This window comes from Equus asinus, chromosome 5, assembly GCF_041296235.1.
Source record: "Equus asinus isolate D_3611 breed Donkey chromosome 5, EquAss-T2T_v2, whole genome shotgun sequence".
In the NCBI taxonomy this organism is placed as follows: Eukaryota; Metazoa; Chordata; class Mammalia; order Perissodactyla; family Equidae; genus Equus; species Equus asinus.
In genome coordinates this window covers 23,280,803-23,296,639 of record NC_091794.1, presented here as the reverse complement: position 1 = coordinate 23,296,639, position 15,837 = coordinate 23,280,803, and the positions used below count along the sequence as shown (strand labels likewise).

At 40.5% G+C, this 15,837-nt stretch overlaps 2 protein-coding genes across 4 annotated transcripts in view; one reads left to right on the top strand and one right to left on the bottom strand.

Moving 5' to 3' along the window:
* The window catches only part of HSPBAP1 (HSPB1 associated protein 1), a 72,314-nt gene extending 61,969 nt beyond the window's left edge, over positions 1-10,345 (top strand). The window contains exon 9 of the mRNA XM_070508983.1: positions 8,692-10,345. Within this exon, the coding sequence (XP_070365084.1) occupies positions 8,692-8,718 (27 nt within the window). The 3' untranslated portion in view covers positions 8,719-10,345. The remainder of the gene's footprint in view (positions 1-8,691) is intronic.
* PARP14 (poly(ADP-ribose) polymerase family member 14) overlaps positions 1-15,837 on the bottom strand; it is a 41,770-nt gene that overhangs the window by 8,031 nt on the left and 17,902 nt on the right. For 2 of the 3 annotated variants that reach the window (XR_011503181.1, XM_014829541.3), the window contains exons 7-13: positions 14,062-14,298; positions 13,289-13,510; positions 10,369-10,447; positions 7,148-7,297; positions 6,560-6,622; positions 5,818-5,985; positions 2,171-2,377 (exon numbers count right to left, since the gene is read on the bottom strand). Coding sequence is in view for 1 of the 3 variants with exons in the window: in XM_014829541.3 (XP_014685027.2) it covers positions 2,171-2,377; positions 5,818-5,985; positions 6,560-6,622; positions 7,148-7,297; positions 10,369-10,447; positions 13,289-13,510; positions 14,062-14,298 (1,126 nt within the window). In the remaining 2 variants the exon portion in view is untranslated. Of the gene's footprint in view, positions 1-1,032; positions 2,378-5,817; positions 5,986-6,559; positions 6,623-7,147; positions 7,298-10,368; positions 10,448-13,288; positions 13,511-14,061; positions 14,299-15,837 lie in introns of all 3 variants that reach the window. The other variant, XR_011503182.1, reaches the window with a different exon arrangement.

Genomic DNA, 15,837 nt, shown 5'->3' with positions numbered 1-15,837 from the left:
TGTTGTTATCGCCATAGTCTACGTTATATCCCGCAGACCTATTTACCTTATAACTGGAAGTTTGTACCTTTTGACCACCTTTACCCATTTTGACCACCTCCCACCACCCCTGCCTCTGGCAACCACTAATCTGCTCTCTGTAGCTATGAGTCCTGTTTTTGTTCTTTTTTTTCAGATTCCACATATAAGTGATATCATACAGTATTCATCTTTCTCTGTCTGACTTATTTCACTTAGCATAATGCCCTCAGGGTCCATCTATATTGTTGCAAATGTCAATATTTCATTCCTTTTTATGGCTGAATAATATTCCATTGTGGGGGGTGTATGTGTGTGTGTCTTATATATATATATATATATATACACACACACACACCACATTTTCTTTATCCATTCGTCAATGGACACTGAGGTTGTTTCTGTCTCTTGGCCATTGTAAATAATGCTGCAGTGAACATGGAGTGCAGATACCTTTTTGAGATAGTGATTTTGTTTCCTTCAGATAAATAACCACAAGTGGAATTGCTGGATCATATGGTAGTTCTATTTTTAACTTTTTGGTTTTTGACTGAGGAAGATTCACCCTGAGCTAACATCTGTTGCCAATCTTCCTCTTTTTTTTTTTGCTTGAGGAAGATTAGCCCTGAGCTAACATTTGTGCCAGTCTCCCTCTATCTTGTATGTGGGTCACCACCACAGCATAGCTGACAAGTGGTGTAGGTCTGTGCCTGGGATCTGAACCCACCAACCTGGGCTGCCGAAGCAGAGCACACCAAACTCAACCACTATGCCATGGGGCCAGCCCCTATTTTTAATTTTTTGATGAACCTCCATATTGTTTTTCATAGTGGCTACACCAACTTACATTCCTACCAACAATGCACAGGGTTCCCTTTTTTCCACATCCTCACCAACACTTGCTATCTCTTGACTTTTTGATAATAACCATTCTGTCAGGTAAAGTGATATCCCAATATGGTTCTGATTTGCAGTTCCCTGATGACTAGTGAGGTAGAGCATGTTTTCATATACCTTTTGGCCATTTTTATGTCTTCCTTGGAGAAATGCCTATTCAGATCCTCTGCCCACTTTTTAATCACATTGGGGTTCTCTTTGCTATTGAGTTGTAATGAGTTCTTTATATATTTTGGATATTAAGCCCTTATCAGATATACGATTTGCAAATATTTTCTCCCATTCCATAGGTTGCCTTTTCATTTTGTTGAGGGTTTCCTTTGCTGTATAGAAGCATTTTAGTTTGATGGGGTCTCCGTTGTTTATTTTTGCTTTTGTTGCCTTTGCTTTTGGTGTCAGATTCAAAAAAATCATTGCCAGGACCTATGTTGAGGAGCTTACCCCCTATGTTTTCTTCCAGGAGTTTTAGGGTTTCAGGGTCTTACAGCCAAGTCTTTGATCCATTTAGAGTGGATTTTTGTATATGGTGTAAGGTAGTAGTCCAGTTTCATTCTTTTGCATGTGGCTGTCCAATTTTCCCAACACTATTTATTTAGTAGATGTGCTGCCAAAGTGAGCACCCAACACTACTGAAGAGACTATCCTTTCCCCATTGTATATTCTTGACTCCTTTGTTGTAAATTAATTAACCTTGTATGTGTGGGTTTAATTCTGGGCTCTCTATTCTGTTCCATTGATCTATGTGTCTGTTTTTATTTCCATATGATACTGTTTTGATTACTATAGCTTTGTAACATACTTTGGAATCAGGAAGTGTGAGGCCTCCAGCTTTGTTCTTCTTTCTCAAGATTGCTTTGGCTATTTGGGGTCTTTGGAGGTTCCATACAAATTTTAGGATTGTTTCTTCTATTTCTGTGAAAAATGCCATTGGAATTTTGATAGGGATTGCATTGAGTCTGTAGACTGCTTTAGGTAGTATGGGAATTTTAACAATATTAATTCTTCCAACCCATAGAATATGTTTCCATTTATTTGTGTCTTCTTCGGTTTCTTTCATCAATGTCTCGTAGTTTTTCATTGTACAGGTCTTTCACCTCCTTGGTTATATTTATTCCTAGGTATTTTATTCTTTTTGATGTAATAGTAAATGGGATTGTTTTCTTAATGTCTCTTTCTGATAGTTCATTAAAGATTAGCCATTTCTCATGTAACATCAATATTAGGAACATACATTTCATAAAAATGAATAACTCACATGCAAGTTTAGATATCATAGATTGTTTGACAGAAGCCTGAGATCCTACTCTTTTTTTCATATTGTCATAAAACACATCCAGTAGTTTAGGCAGAAAGATAACAACTTTAACTTTTTTCACAGACTGGACTGCTCCTTTCTGGATAAAGTCTTCAATGGCATCAATTATGGCTCCGGCAACTTTATCAGGGTCTTGTTTGGCACTTCCTGGAAAGGCAAATAATAAAAATGACAGGGAAAAAAAAAAACAACTGGAAAAATCTGAGGAATAAATTAGGATTTCCAATTCTCACAGAATAAATGCCCACTCCTCAACTCTTAATAACAATGCATCAGCAAACACTTTTGAAGTCCTAGGTTCAATGGGGCATTTTTGTTCCAGGATGTCAGGAAGCCAACAGCCCAGCAATGAACAAAGGACCCAGAAACCTAACTTTTAGTGTCTGACGTTCATATCTGCTCTATCATCTGATCCAAGCTTACTGTGATCCTCTGTTACAGAGCACAGTTAACATTTCTTGGCTCATTAGCATCCTCAAAAGACCCATAAAAAGAAAAAAACCCACTAATATATGTTGAAACATCATGCTCTTTAAAGAGAACAACATTTTTTTTCCTCAGACATCACTTGACTTTATGCATATGTCCTTGTTCTCCCAGATGTCTTTGGGGACATGATTTAAACTAAGCTAATTTTGCAAGACACCTGGAGCTATCAGCCATTTGTTATAATCTCTCGTTCTTTGCACAGAAGTTGTCCATGAGCCTCCAGGAAGCCTTTCCCCTCACACTCAGTGAGATGTTAGCTGACTTGCAGATGTTCAAGGTTGCCACCTAAGTAGGTCTTTTCCTATCTTCAGCATGCTCCATATCTTGTTTCTTAAGCCTACTGCCTAGGTCAGATCATGAAAATTCATGCAAACATTCCCATGTGAATGGCAGCTGGCAAAGTCACTTGGGGTGGGGGGGCAAAGTAAAAGTCCCCTGGCCAACCCAGTGTGATAGATGAAGGGCCTACCATTACTGCAGAAATGATAGTAGACCTCTTTAACTTGACGCTGTAGACAATTGTGGGAATGTAGACAAACCCCATATAAAACTAACCAAGAGGGTTTGTTTGATTAGATGATCAGGGAAAGAGAGAAATTCTTTGCAAAGCTCTGGTTATCTTTTCACATTTGGAAGGATTTAAACAGGAGTGTTCAGATACATTCATTCACTCTCAATAAACATTTACTGTGTCCCATCATAGGCTAGATGCTCATCTAGGCACTCAGGACACAGAGGATGTGATATGTGGGGATGACCAAGTGTTCAGTAGGTAGAGTGTGGAAAACTGAGGGAAAAGCTAAACCAGATAGAACTGTGTAACAGGGGTGTGAGATGTTCACCTTGGGGTGTTCAGGGGAATAGATCTGTTTTTGAGAAAGATAAATCTGGCGGGGGAGGAGGGGAGTGGAGAAGGCACTGGAGTGGGGAGCCCAGGTCTAGATAGGAGACTGTAATAAAAGTTTAAGCAAAAGACAAGAGCTGAAGAAAGAGAGGAGGCCAGAATGAAAAGTTGGCTATAGGGACTGGGGAAATATTTAGGAAGGAAAGTCAGCAGGACCTAGTGACCACCTGGGTTTAACCTTGACCCTTTGTCCCCCATCTTCTGCCGCCCTCACCCCTTCATGTGTATATCATGGGTCACCCTGTATTGAAGCTGCTTACATGTCTGTCTCTCACAGTAGGCTGGGTGCTCCTTGTGGACTGGACCCTTTCCTTAGTCATCCTTCTATCCTTAGTGCCTAGGCACCGAGCCTGGCACGTGGCAGGCACTCAGTAAATATTTAATCAAACAAATTAATAAGCTAATGAACATGGGAGCGATAAAAAAGGTAGAGGCAAGGATTCTGGATAGAAAATGATACATTTAACATGATCAATGATGTAGGACGAAGGGCTGGTTTGGGGGAGAAGACAAGGAATTGGAGTTTGGAGTTTGCATTGAGCTTGAGGTGCTCGCAGGTTTCGCTGACCACCTTCTCTCCCCTTACGCAGACGTCTGTAAGGAATGGGGAGAGGGCTTCCTTTACTGCCCAAAGCCTCCTGATCACAGTCCCAATTCAACTCATAAACACCACTAAGGGAGAAAACTCCCCCATCCATTAGTATAAGGAGCAGCTCAGGTGGTGCTAAGACAGGTAAAGAAGACAAACAAGGAGAATCTGCTAACCTTGACTTATTTGAGCAGACCAGCAATGGAACCGGTCAATGGAAGAAACAGCAGGTTTGCAATAACCCAGAAATACTTAAACATGGGTATATATTTATAGAAAACTAAAACTGCCTCCTCTCCTTGTTTCTTCTTTGACTCCACTCAGGGGCTCCCTTGGGAAGGTCTGTGCCACCCCTGGGCTGCCTGTTTTCTTGGCCCAAATCAAGTTAAGGTAGAAACACAAGACCAGAGCTTAGAGGAAAAAGCAGATAGAGACAGAGACTGGGGAGTCATTAAGTGGGTGTCCATAAAAGATGATAGATAGACAGACAGACAGTCAAGTAACAGGTTGGCTAATCTGCTAGGATTGGATGATATTACAAGGGGGATTAAAACATAAAGAGACTATAAATTATTTAGAAATAGAAAAGTAATAGACAGCATTCCATGTGAGAACAGTAAGAGGAATGGTAGAGAATTACAGAAATCAAAATATGGGATAGAGGATTAGAAGAAGGCCCAGAAAGTGACAAGGGTGGTTAAGTTTATTGAGGCTAAACTTTTGGAGGGCCTAGAATGCCACTGTGAGACACTCGGATTCATATTCCTGAGCAACGGAATGGTCAATCCAGTACTGAGTATTCTCCCTCTGGGACCAGTCTGCTCCATTCAACTTCAAGCCCGAGAGTGTTGCCTCCCTTGACCAGCTCTCTTAAGGGAGACCAAGCAGGAATTCCTAATCAAGGCACATGACTCAGATTCCTGGGAAAAGAGCTCGCGGAGCATCACCTTACTAATGATAAACCCAAAGCACCAACTTTCTATATGAAGAATCACAAAATCATTATATAGTTTGAAGAAAGCAAGTAACTCAAAAGAGGCAAGTAGGCTTGAAAAGAGGAAGGTGGAGAGTTGAGTTTCTGACCCATTAGAACCCATTCGGTTCTGGTGACTGAGCAGCTTCTACGCAGAGATGTCCTAAGGCCAAACCTACACAGCCACTGTTGAGAAGTGAGAAGAGAGGGCAGGAAATGCTCATCTGGGAGTCGGGTACAGGGAGGTGGAAGTCGAGGCACAGATGTTCTCCATGGAGATGGGATAGAGGAGGAGGTTCAAGACTAAAGAACGGGAAACGTAGGGGATGGGAAAAAGAGGCAGCAACTGATGAAAGAGAAGGAGAGATAGGCTTTCTTTCTCTTCCCCTCCCTCTCCCTTCTCTTCCATATTAGAGAGCAAACGTCTCTCTAATATTCTCACACACTCTTCAGTTTTCCTCATTTCTTCCTCTTTTACTTAAACCACCCACGAGCCTTGCCCATTCCCGCAGGGGCTGCCTCGGGTGAGGAGGCTGCTCTGACTCAGATGCAGCACTAACTATATTAACAGTCAGCACCAAACCTCAGAGAAAGTGGATGCCTTGGGATTTAGACTTCCAGAGGCTACAAACCTGTTCCAATGGCTGGGAGGCAAATGGACGAGTAATTCCGATTTTCACACTCTTGTAAAACACAGGAAACCGATGTCTTGACATCATTTCCACCAACGACATGAATAATATTCTTGCACCTCAATGATCCACCTTCAGTAATTATATAATCACTTTTGCCCTGTTGAGCTGGGAAACACAAGACAAAAAGATGCAAAAGCAGATGCTGAGCCCACTCTTTGATTGTTTAGAAAGCAAAATGTCTCATTTGGCAAAGCATTTTATGTGAATAAGAGACTCCTGAAATACTATTTTGGATGAGGGGCTGGCCCCGTGGCCTAGTGGTTAAGTTCGCGCGCTCCGCTGCAGGCGGCCCAGTGTTTCGTTGGTTCGGATCCTGGGCGCGGACATGGCACTGCTCATCAAACCACGCTGAGGCAGCGTCCCACATGCCACAACTAGAAGGACCCACAACGAAGAATATACAACTATGTACTGGGGGGCTTTGGGGAGAAAAAGGAAAAAATAAAAAAATCTTTAAAAATACTATTTTGGATGAATCTTTCTGGCTTATCTTCTTTTTTGAACTGTGAGATTACTTTTCGCTTCTAATTCTCTACAATTGGAATTCTTCAGTAAAACGTGTGATTTTAAGATTAATATGCTGTCTCCCCAATCGCAACACTTTCCCCAGCCTGTCCACAGCCTCCCATATTCAGTCTTCCACTTATAATTTAGGACCAAAAATAGCATTGTGCTTTACCTTGGAGAGAACATTCCATTTCCACACTTGGTCCAGCATGTTCTAAAATTGCTTTGGAGACCCCTACATGAGAAAATCAAGATGGTTACAAATATGAATTAAAAAATCAATATAGTACATTTGGATCAGAATGATTGCCTCATTATCCAAACGCTTTCCCTATCATCAAAGGAATCCTATAACCTAGGAATTTCTGATAACAAAGAAGAAAAGTTCACATGAAATAACTGTTACTAATTATGAGAAACCATGTCAAAATAATTTCAAAATTATTAATTAATATTAATAAACCAAAGTTGTAGAAACCAGTTTAGCTGTAGGAACCATCCCTTATGGGATCTACTGTGACTATTACACTGGTCAAAATCCTACAAGTGGGCCGGCCCGGTGGCGCAGCAGTTAAGTGCGCATGTTCCACTTCAGCGGCCCGGGGTTCGCTGGTTCAGATCCCGGATGCAGATATGGCACCACTTGGTAAAAGCCATGCTGCGGTAGGCGTCCCATGTATAAAGGAGAGGAAGATGGGCACGGATGTTAGCTCAGGGCTAATCTTCCTCAAAGAAAAAAAACATCCTTCAAGTAAAGTACCTGCTTTGAGATTAAATGTGTTTGATGTTGAATTTACAATCACGTCTGCCTCTTCTTTGGTGATATCTCCAGAGGCCACCTGGAAGATGATGGGACCAACCTTCATTTCATGCACTCCTAAAGCAGGGCTAGAAAGAGTCCCATAGAAACCTGAAAAGAATAAAATTGGAGTCAATAACAAGTTGGCAACAGCAAGAATGACTTAGGTCTCATGCTCCTCACATGTGCCCCTCTCATACTTCTTCCCCCGCTCTCTCTGTGATCTGTAGCTTTTAACCTGACCCTGACCCTGAGCCCCAGTGATGGTCTTCTTCTGAAAAAGAATGATAAAATATAATACATATCAAACGTGGACTTCTGGTGCTGGCCAAGGTGAAGTTAGCCCACTAGAGCCTATCTCTGAAAACACAGGACAAATACAAGAAGCCACGAACTGAGAACTGAAAGCTAAACAAAGGCAGGCAGGTTGGGGAAGGGAGTCACAACGTGAAGAAGCAACCTCAAACGCTGCTGGTGAGAATGCAAACGGATACAGCCACTACAGAAAACAGTATGGAGATTTCTCAAAAAATTAAAAATAGAAATACCACATGACCCAGCTATTCTACTACTGGGTATTATCCAAAGAACATGAAATCAATAATTCAAAAAGATTTATGCACTCCGATGTTCACTGCAGCATTATGCACAATGGCCAAGACGTGGAAGCAACCCAAGTGCCCATCAAGGAATGAATGGATAAATACAGTGGAATACTACTCAACCACAAAAAAAGACAAAATCATGCCATTTGTAACAACATAGATGGACCTCGAGGGTATTATGCTCAGCAAAATAAGACAGATAGAGAAAGACAAATACCATATGATTTCACTCATATGTGGAAGATAAACACATGGATAAGGCGAACAGATTGGTAGCTACCAGAGGGAAAGGGGGTAGGGATAGGGCCAAAGGGGTAGCTGGGCACGTATGGATGGGGATGGATAAAAACTAGACTATTGGTGGTGAACATGATGCGGTCTATACAGAAACCGAAATATAATAATGTACACCTGAAATTACACAATGTTATGAAGCAATATGACCTCAATAAAATAATTTAAAAAGAAACAACCTGTACAGGGGGAGTTTCCCCTTTGGTTCTGTTTTGAAATTTACCCTCGTTTCTCTCCCAGCTTTGACCCAAGGGTGGCTCTAGTTGCAAAACTGCTCAATGAGCAGAGGCAGCAAAACTCTCAGCGCATCCCTGTCCTTGTGGCCAGAGGACTGGGAAAAGGGGTCCCTGTGGGCTAAAGAGTATGAGACGAATCTTCATCATCTTCCACACTTTTTCTTTTTTGATCCACGCCCTGCCCCAAGGCGACTCCAGTTGCAGAACTCCACAGTGGCACCACTGGGAGCTAAAACTCTGAGACAGATTCTGTATTTCTATCCAGAAGAATCAGGAAAAAGGACTGTGGTAGTCTGAAAAATGTATATATGTGTGTGGGGGGGGAGGGGAATCCCTGTTATTTATTTTTTCTCTCTCTACTTTGCCCAAGGCCAACCCTGATCATGCAAAATTATGAGGCAGCTTAAACTCCGAGAGAACCCTGTCTTTCTGGCCAGAGGACCTGGAAAACGGGCTCCTGCAGCCAGAGTGTCAGGGCAACCCTAGAGAGGCGAGAGCTGGAAGACGTGAGCCCGTTCTGTGTATGAGCTGGAATAAATGCCGAGCTCATCCCAGAGCTGCCCACGTGGAGGCAGACGAAGCAGCGCAGCAAAGGCTTTCAGAACTGAACTGACCCTGGAACCACTGCCCACACAGAAGGTGAGACAGAACTTCAGAATAAGGTCACCCGACTGACTGCCTGCTCAAAGAAACAAATGATCACCATCTTCCAGAGGATTTTGACAGGACCCAAGTCTCACAATATAATAATCAAAATGCCCAGCCTAGAATCCATAATGGCTTGTCCTACAAACAACCAGAAAGATGTGACCAATTCTCAAGGATAAAGACACTCAATCTAAATGCTAATCTCTAAATAATCCAGATGTTGGAATCACCAAATACTTTAAAGCATTTACTATACCTATGCTCCCGGAGGTCAAAGTAAACACATTTGAATGCATGGAAATGATTTGGAATAAATGGAAAAACAGTTCGGAAAAACTGGAAAAACAGTTTATATTCTCTGCAGAGAAATATAAAAAAATATATATATAAATATTAAAAAATAAACTATAAAATAAGAATCAAATGGATATTTTAGAATTTAAAAATACAATATCTGGGGGCCAGCTCGGTGGTGTAGTGGTTAAGTTCGCACACTCCACTTTGGTGGCCCAGGCTTTGCAGGTTTGGATCCCGGGCATGTACCTATACACCACTCTTCAAGCCATGCAGTGGCAGTGTCTCACATACAAAATAGAGGAAGACTGGCACAGATGTTAACTCAGGGCCAATCTTCCTTAAGCAAAAAGAGGAAGATAGGCAGTGGATATTAGCTTAGGGCCAATCTTCCTCACCAAAAGAATAAATAAATAAATAAATAAATAATACAATGTCTGAAATAAAAAATTCACTGGATAGGCTCAATAGTGTAGTAGACAGAGAAGAGTCAGGGAACTTGGATGTAGATCATTAAAAATTACCCAATCTGAAGAACAGAGAGAAAAAAGATGAAAAGAAAAAATAAAAAGAAGAATAGATCCTCAGGGACCTGTGGGACACTATCAAGAAGCTTAATATTCACGTTATAGGAGCACTAGAAGAAGAGAGAGAGAGACGAGTGCAGAAAAAATATTTAGACAATGACTGAAAAATCCCCAAATCTGATGGAAGACATACATATTGGGACTCAAGAAGCCTCAGCAAGCAAACAGCATAAACTCAAACACAGCAACAGCAAATTTGACAGAGGAGAAGCATTTGGTTCGTATTATCTCTTTAAATGTGTCTATGTCTGAAAACACACATCCTTAGAAAATAGCAGCCTCATCACAACTTAAAAACGAATTGTACACACTACATGACTCAGCCTGCCTACTCTTTCACTCCAGATCACGTAAACATGGCCAGTGTCTTGCATGCTCAGGGGCATGGAATATAATTTAATATCTTCTTTATCACGAATTGATTTTTCCATAAAAATCATCACTACCATCTTTCACTTATGACTGAATAGCTATTTAGCAACTAGAAATAATTTCGCGATTTAAAAGCTTTACTGAACCTTGCGTATCTTTGGCCTTGGGAAGTTGCTCACTGACAAAATTTCCATTAGCCATTCTGGCAAGTTCATCTGCAAATGCCTGCAAATACAAAGACAGTTTTGACCACTACAATCCGCAGTAGATAAAGGAATTTGATTCAACGGGGCTTTTGATCCTGCATGCACACAATTTTAGGAGAGAACAGTTCTCCAAGTATTATTTATTTTCATTATAGATTTTTAAAGTTATGAAAATAATACATATATGCTGTTTCTACAAATGCAATTCTGTTTCTACAAATAATTTCCTATGAAAATTATCAAAGATGTGAACAAAGATATAAACACAAGAATATTCATCACAGTGCTATTTACAATCAAGGAGAAATAAAACAGTTTAAAAATTCAATAGAGAAATGGCAAAATAAATGTTAGTATCCCCATGTGTTGGGATATTTAGCAGCCATTAAAAATCATATTTCCAAAGAATAGTTAATAGAAAAGGGAAATGCTCATTTTATACGATTAAATGAAAAAAGACTGATATTAAATTACATCATGTAATCCCACTTTTAAAAGTACGCATGCATCAAAGAATCCTGGAATGAAATACAACTAAAAGAACTTATGCATTTTGTATTGTTCAAAGTTTCTACAATGAATATGTATTACTTCCATAATTCAGGAAGAGCAAATAACTTGCTAATTGTTAAAAATACAGTGTTAGAAAAACTATCACAAGGACCCAAACAATTCAGTTTTTAACTTCTTATTGGGACCAGGAGAGGAATGTCTAGGGCACAAGCGCTTTTTGGAGGAAGAGGCTGGTATATGTATTCTAGGGTTAATTAACGTGTGAATTCCCTTTCTTCGCCTGGTAGTGACACCCCAACATCATCACTTTCTCCCTCCTTGTAAATAAACAAACAGAGAATTTTGTTGGAAAAAAACAAGTCACATCTTGGCTAAAAGGCTGATACAGTAACGGGAGGAGGCCTGGGAGAGACCATAGAGCCAGGGCCGCAGGCTCACAGACCCCTGGAGGCCGGGCAGGTGAGCCACGTGTCAAGATGAACTGGTTTAACTCTGGAGAACTAGAGAGCACCTGTCACTCAGCCACAGCAAACTGTTCAGGCAGAAATTCATGTCCCATGTGCCAGAACTTTTGAATTTTTAGGTTACAGTGGATATCTGGAGTTTTATGTGAAATTCTTAAACGTTAGCAACTGATTCAAATTTTTTAAAAATACCTGACATAAAGCCCATCTAGAGGCCATGATCAGACCACAGGCTGCTGTTATGCAACCTCTGTTACAGTCTCCACCTACAAACATCTCAATAAGTCTTGCTGATTTTTGTGAAATTATAACCAAAGTGTAACTGTCTTTAAAAGTCTTAAGAGAAAAAGTGTCACAGCCTTGTGTGGGGCATCAATACTATTTCCAGTGACAGTAAAGGTGTCTGTATAGACTAATCCTTTTACAGAATACTTGCAGAGTACTCTGAGTCTTTAGGAAAGAAAATGAGGGCTGGAGTGACACAGAATTAGTGAGATTCAAAGGATTAGGTCCCTGTCACACACTCACTCTCCTCTTCACTCAGCCATTCATTCAAAAACACTCAGCACTTCACGTCTCTTAGTTCATTTTATGTGTAAAAATCTTAGCTCTCAAAGTAATTACGATCTATAGGAGGGAAGGTATGTGCTACATACCCATTCCATAATCCACATCACCTTGGACAATGCAAGTCACAGGGAGGTTGTTCAAAAAGTATTCATTTACTAGAAATTCCTGGAGTTATGCACACCAACCAAATAGACTGCCTGGGTGGTTTGGCCATCTGATTAGAATTTAAATTAGATTTGTTTGCTTCCAAAAAACTTAAAGGTAGTGTTGAGATCCAGAAAAAAATTAAGTATGACCTAAAAATTCAGATGGTCCAATGATCCGTAGACATCTCTTGAGTTGCTGACCTTAATCTGTTTAATTCTTGTACTATCATGGAACTATCCAAACATTTACTGTCACCTACTCTGCTGGACTCTAAGGACTTGGAAGACAGGACTAATGCCCTCTTATTAAATGCCTCTTGTTCTCCCATATTGCCAGTGAGTCCAGTGGCTCACTCATAGCTGATGCTCAGCAAATGTGACCTGGTTCATAAACTCTCTATGACCGAAGATGGTTCTCGTGTTTCTGGTCCCAATTCTCCTACTCCCATGGGGATGTGCTGACTTCATTCTAACCACACCCTTCAGTTCTATCTCATCCTGACTTTCTCCCATTTGTAGGACCACAACTGTGCTTTTATATTAAGTATCAAAATGTCTATGTTCATATGGAAGGGAATCATCTAGATTAAGAGAGGGTTGAGGGATATGTCAACTCTATTGCAATGTATGGGCCTTATTTGGATTCTGATTCAAACAAACTAGCTGTAAAAACAAAATTACACATTTATGAGACTGTTGGAAATTTGAGCATTGACTTGATAATTGATAAAACAAAGGAATGATTGTCAATTTCTTTTGTGTGTGAAATAGTATTGTGCTTATATTACTTTTTAGAAAGAATCCTAATGTCTAAAATAAATACTGAATTGTTTATGGGCAAAATGTATATATCTGAGATTTGCTTCAAAATACGGGAGGAAGGTAAATAATAGAGATGAAACATATTGGTTATTGGTTGATAATTATGAAGATGAGTGATGGGTACAAGGAGCTCATTATACTATTTCGTCTATTGAAATTTTCCTTAATAAGAAGCTGAATTTTTTTCTACATTCATAAATTTGCTTGCAATTTGCCATGACACAACTACGCTTTTAACTTTCCTGGATGGGAAATATATGAAAGAAACAACCTATTAGACCAAGAATACATTTGAAAACATTAGGGCTCAGTTGCCAAAATAATCAGAAATGAGCGAGACTGTACCTGAATATTTCCAAGATCATTCGGGTGCAGCAGAAAGTGAACCTCTTGTAAAGTTGACGGTTGGTTCTTGCTATGAAATTTGAACACTTCGGAAATGATTAATTCAGCAAAAACAGGTTTAGGAAATCCCAAATTTCCTGTTCCTATTGCTGGAAATGCAATTGATTTCAAGGACAAGCTCTCAGTGACTTCCAAACATTCTCTGATTATGTCTTGCATGATCTGAAAAGCACAAAGCACATCCTTATAGGTTTTGCGTAGAAATAGGAGTTAAAACAAAAAGAACAAGAATTTAGCAACTTTGACTGTGATCTCTGTCTACTCCTTTTTGTTTTCTACAAGAAGCAGGTGAAGGGCAGTCAGAAATAGAAAGAAAACTACAGGAGTAGACGAGGAAAAGAAAAGGAGAATGTGAGAGACCCTCCAAAAAAATTCAAACTCAGCGATGAAGGAAAGAAGGAAAGCAAGGACTCTTCTAACCCTTCATTCTCTTCCGTTCTCCATGCCCTCACTTCACCTTCTTCATTAAAGACGTGTTGTCTTCAATAACTCTTCCCTGAGTCTCAATAATGTTTGAGCACTCGAATCAATTTTATTATTAACTGGTCCTCAGGAGAAGCTAGCTACAGGGGAAAGAAAAGGCCAGAATGACGAAACCCGCCAAGAAGGTGACGTTATTACAGAAGAGAAACAGACAGGGTCCAATCTACATTATAGTGAAAGGAGAGTCCAAAGGGCTATGAATTCCCTGGAGAATTTACAACCCGGCCAACCTTGTATGAAGAGGTGCTGTCATTTGCCCAGTCCGGAGCCACCACGTGAAGCACACGGCGGCAATGCAGATTGCAACCACTGGTTTGGAGAATCGTGCCCACGCTGACAGGTATCCCTTGTCCAGCTGTGTTCAATTCCTCCTGGAGCTTTGGCCCAGCTTTATTCAAGAGGGCCTGAGAAAGGGGCCCGCTATTAAGCTCAAGTTCCGAGGAAATGGAGTTGACAACAACATCGGTCTTAAAGACAAAACCAACACTTTGTTTCAAATTCTAACAAAAAGCATTAATCAAGGATTACTATATCTGAGCTGCGGGGCTTGGCACAACTAAGATGATTTAGTGTTCAGAGACTGAAATACCACCCCAGGACAAACTGTTATTAGAAACTTATTTAAATAACACTCCAGGACAAAAGAGAGCTGTCAAAAAGCAATGTATAAGTGTCATGCGATTGCTGAAAGAATGCAGAGGAAGCACCCTCAGGGCCTAGTGAAGACACCATGGGCAATGTGGCATCTGAGAAAGGGGAAGAGTGGCAGCAGGCAGAGAGTGCCAGGGAAGTCATTCGGGAGGGGGAACAGCATGAACATAAAATGGTAGGTTGTGAGCTGTGAGTAGATTAGTTTGACCTGATAAGAGAGCTTCTGCAGCAAAATGGTGCAAGCCAGGCCAGAAATGTTACCCTGGGGGAGAACTGCAGAGGCCTTTGAGTGCCAAGCCAACCGGACTTCCCGACAGTGAGGAGCCGTGGAGGTTTTTTCAGCAGGAGAGTTAGTATAGGCAGATTAATCAGGCTAGATTAAGATGCCGAGAGAACAGAGCAGAGGGAATGTGACCAAGGGCTTTCAAAGCTGCCCTGGATGGGTCACTGAGGAATAACAAGTAGCAGGAAGGCACACATCGACGGGAATGAAAGGAGCGGGAGGAATGTCTCACTGGTCAGTGTTCAAGGTGGACGAGAAATGGAACTCATTGCGATTATTGACTCTTGGTCAAAAGAGTTTCTTGTTTATTTGTTTGGTTTTTTCAAAATGAGAAACAAAATTATTTTTAATATTTTGAAATAGTGCAATGGTTAAGAGCCTGAACAAATTCCAATCCTGGATCTACCATTTATTAGCTGTGGAACTTGAGCAAATTATTTAACTGCTCTAAGTGTCGTTCCTTCATCTGTGAAATGAGAATACTACTACTCCGGGAATTTACCTCATGGCACTGAATGAGAATATGCACGCCAAGCACTTAGCGTAGTGCCTGGCACATGGTAAATAATCACTGTTAGCTATTATTCTTTTAGTTATTATTTAAACTTACTGTAAGTAGAGATCTAATTTTTAAAAATCTTTCAGTATTTTAAACTAAAAAAATATTTTCTAAAAAGTAACAGCGTGAGCCAAAAAGGAGGATGACCCACAGAATGGGAGAAGATATTTTCAAATCACATACCTGGTAGGGGTCTGTGCCCCGAATATATAAAGAACTCTTAAAATCAATAATATAAAGATAACCCAATTTAAAAGAGGGTAAAGGATCTGAATAGACATTTCTCCAAAGGAGATTTGCAAATGACCTTTCCTCAAGTCCCTTCCCCAGGACTGCCCACAATTGCCCAATTAAAGAAGAAACACCTGGCACAGCAGGGGCTTGCAGAGCGGCTGTTCCGAGACATTAGAGTTCCCAAAATATGACAGGTGTAAAGGCACTGAAAAAGCATAGAGAGCCTTGTAGATAGAAAGTATCATTGTGGATTTTCACATTTACTGGAAACCTAGTGAT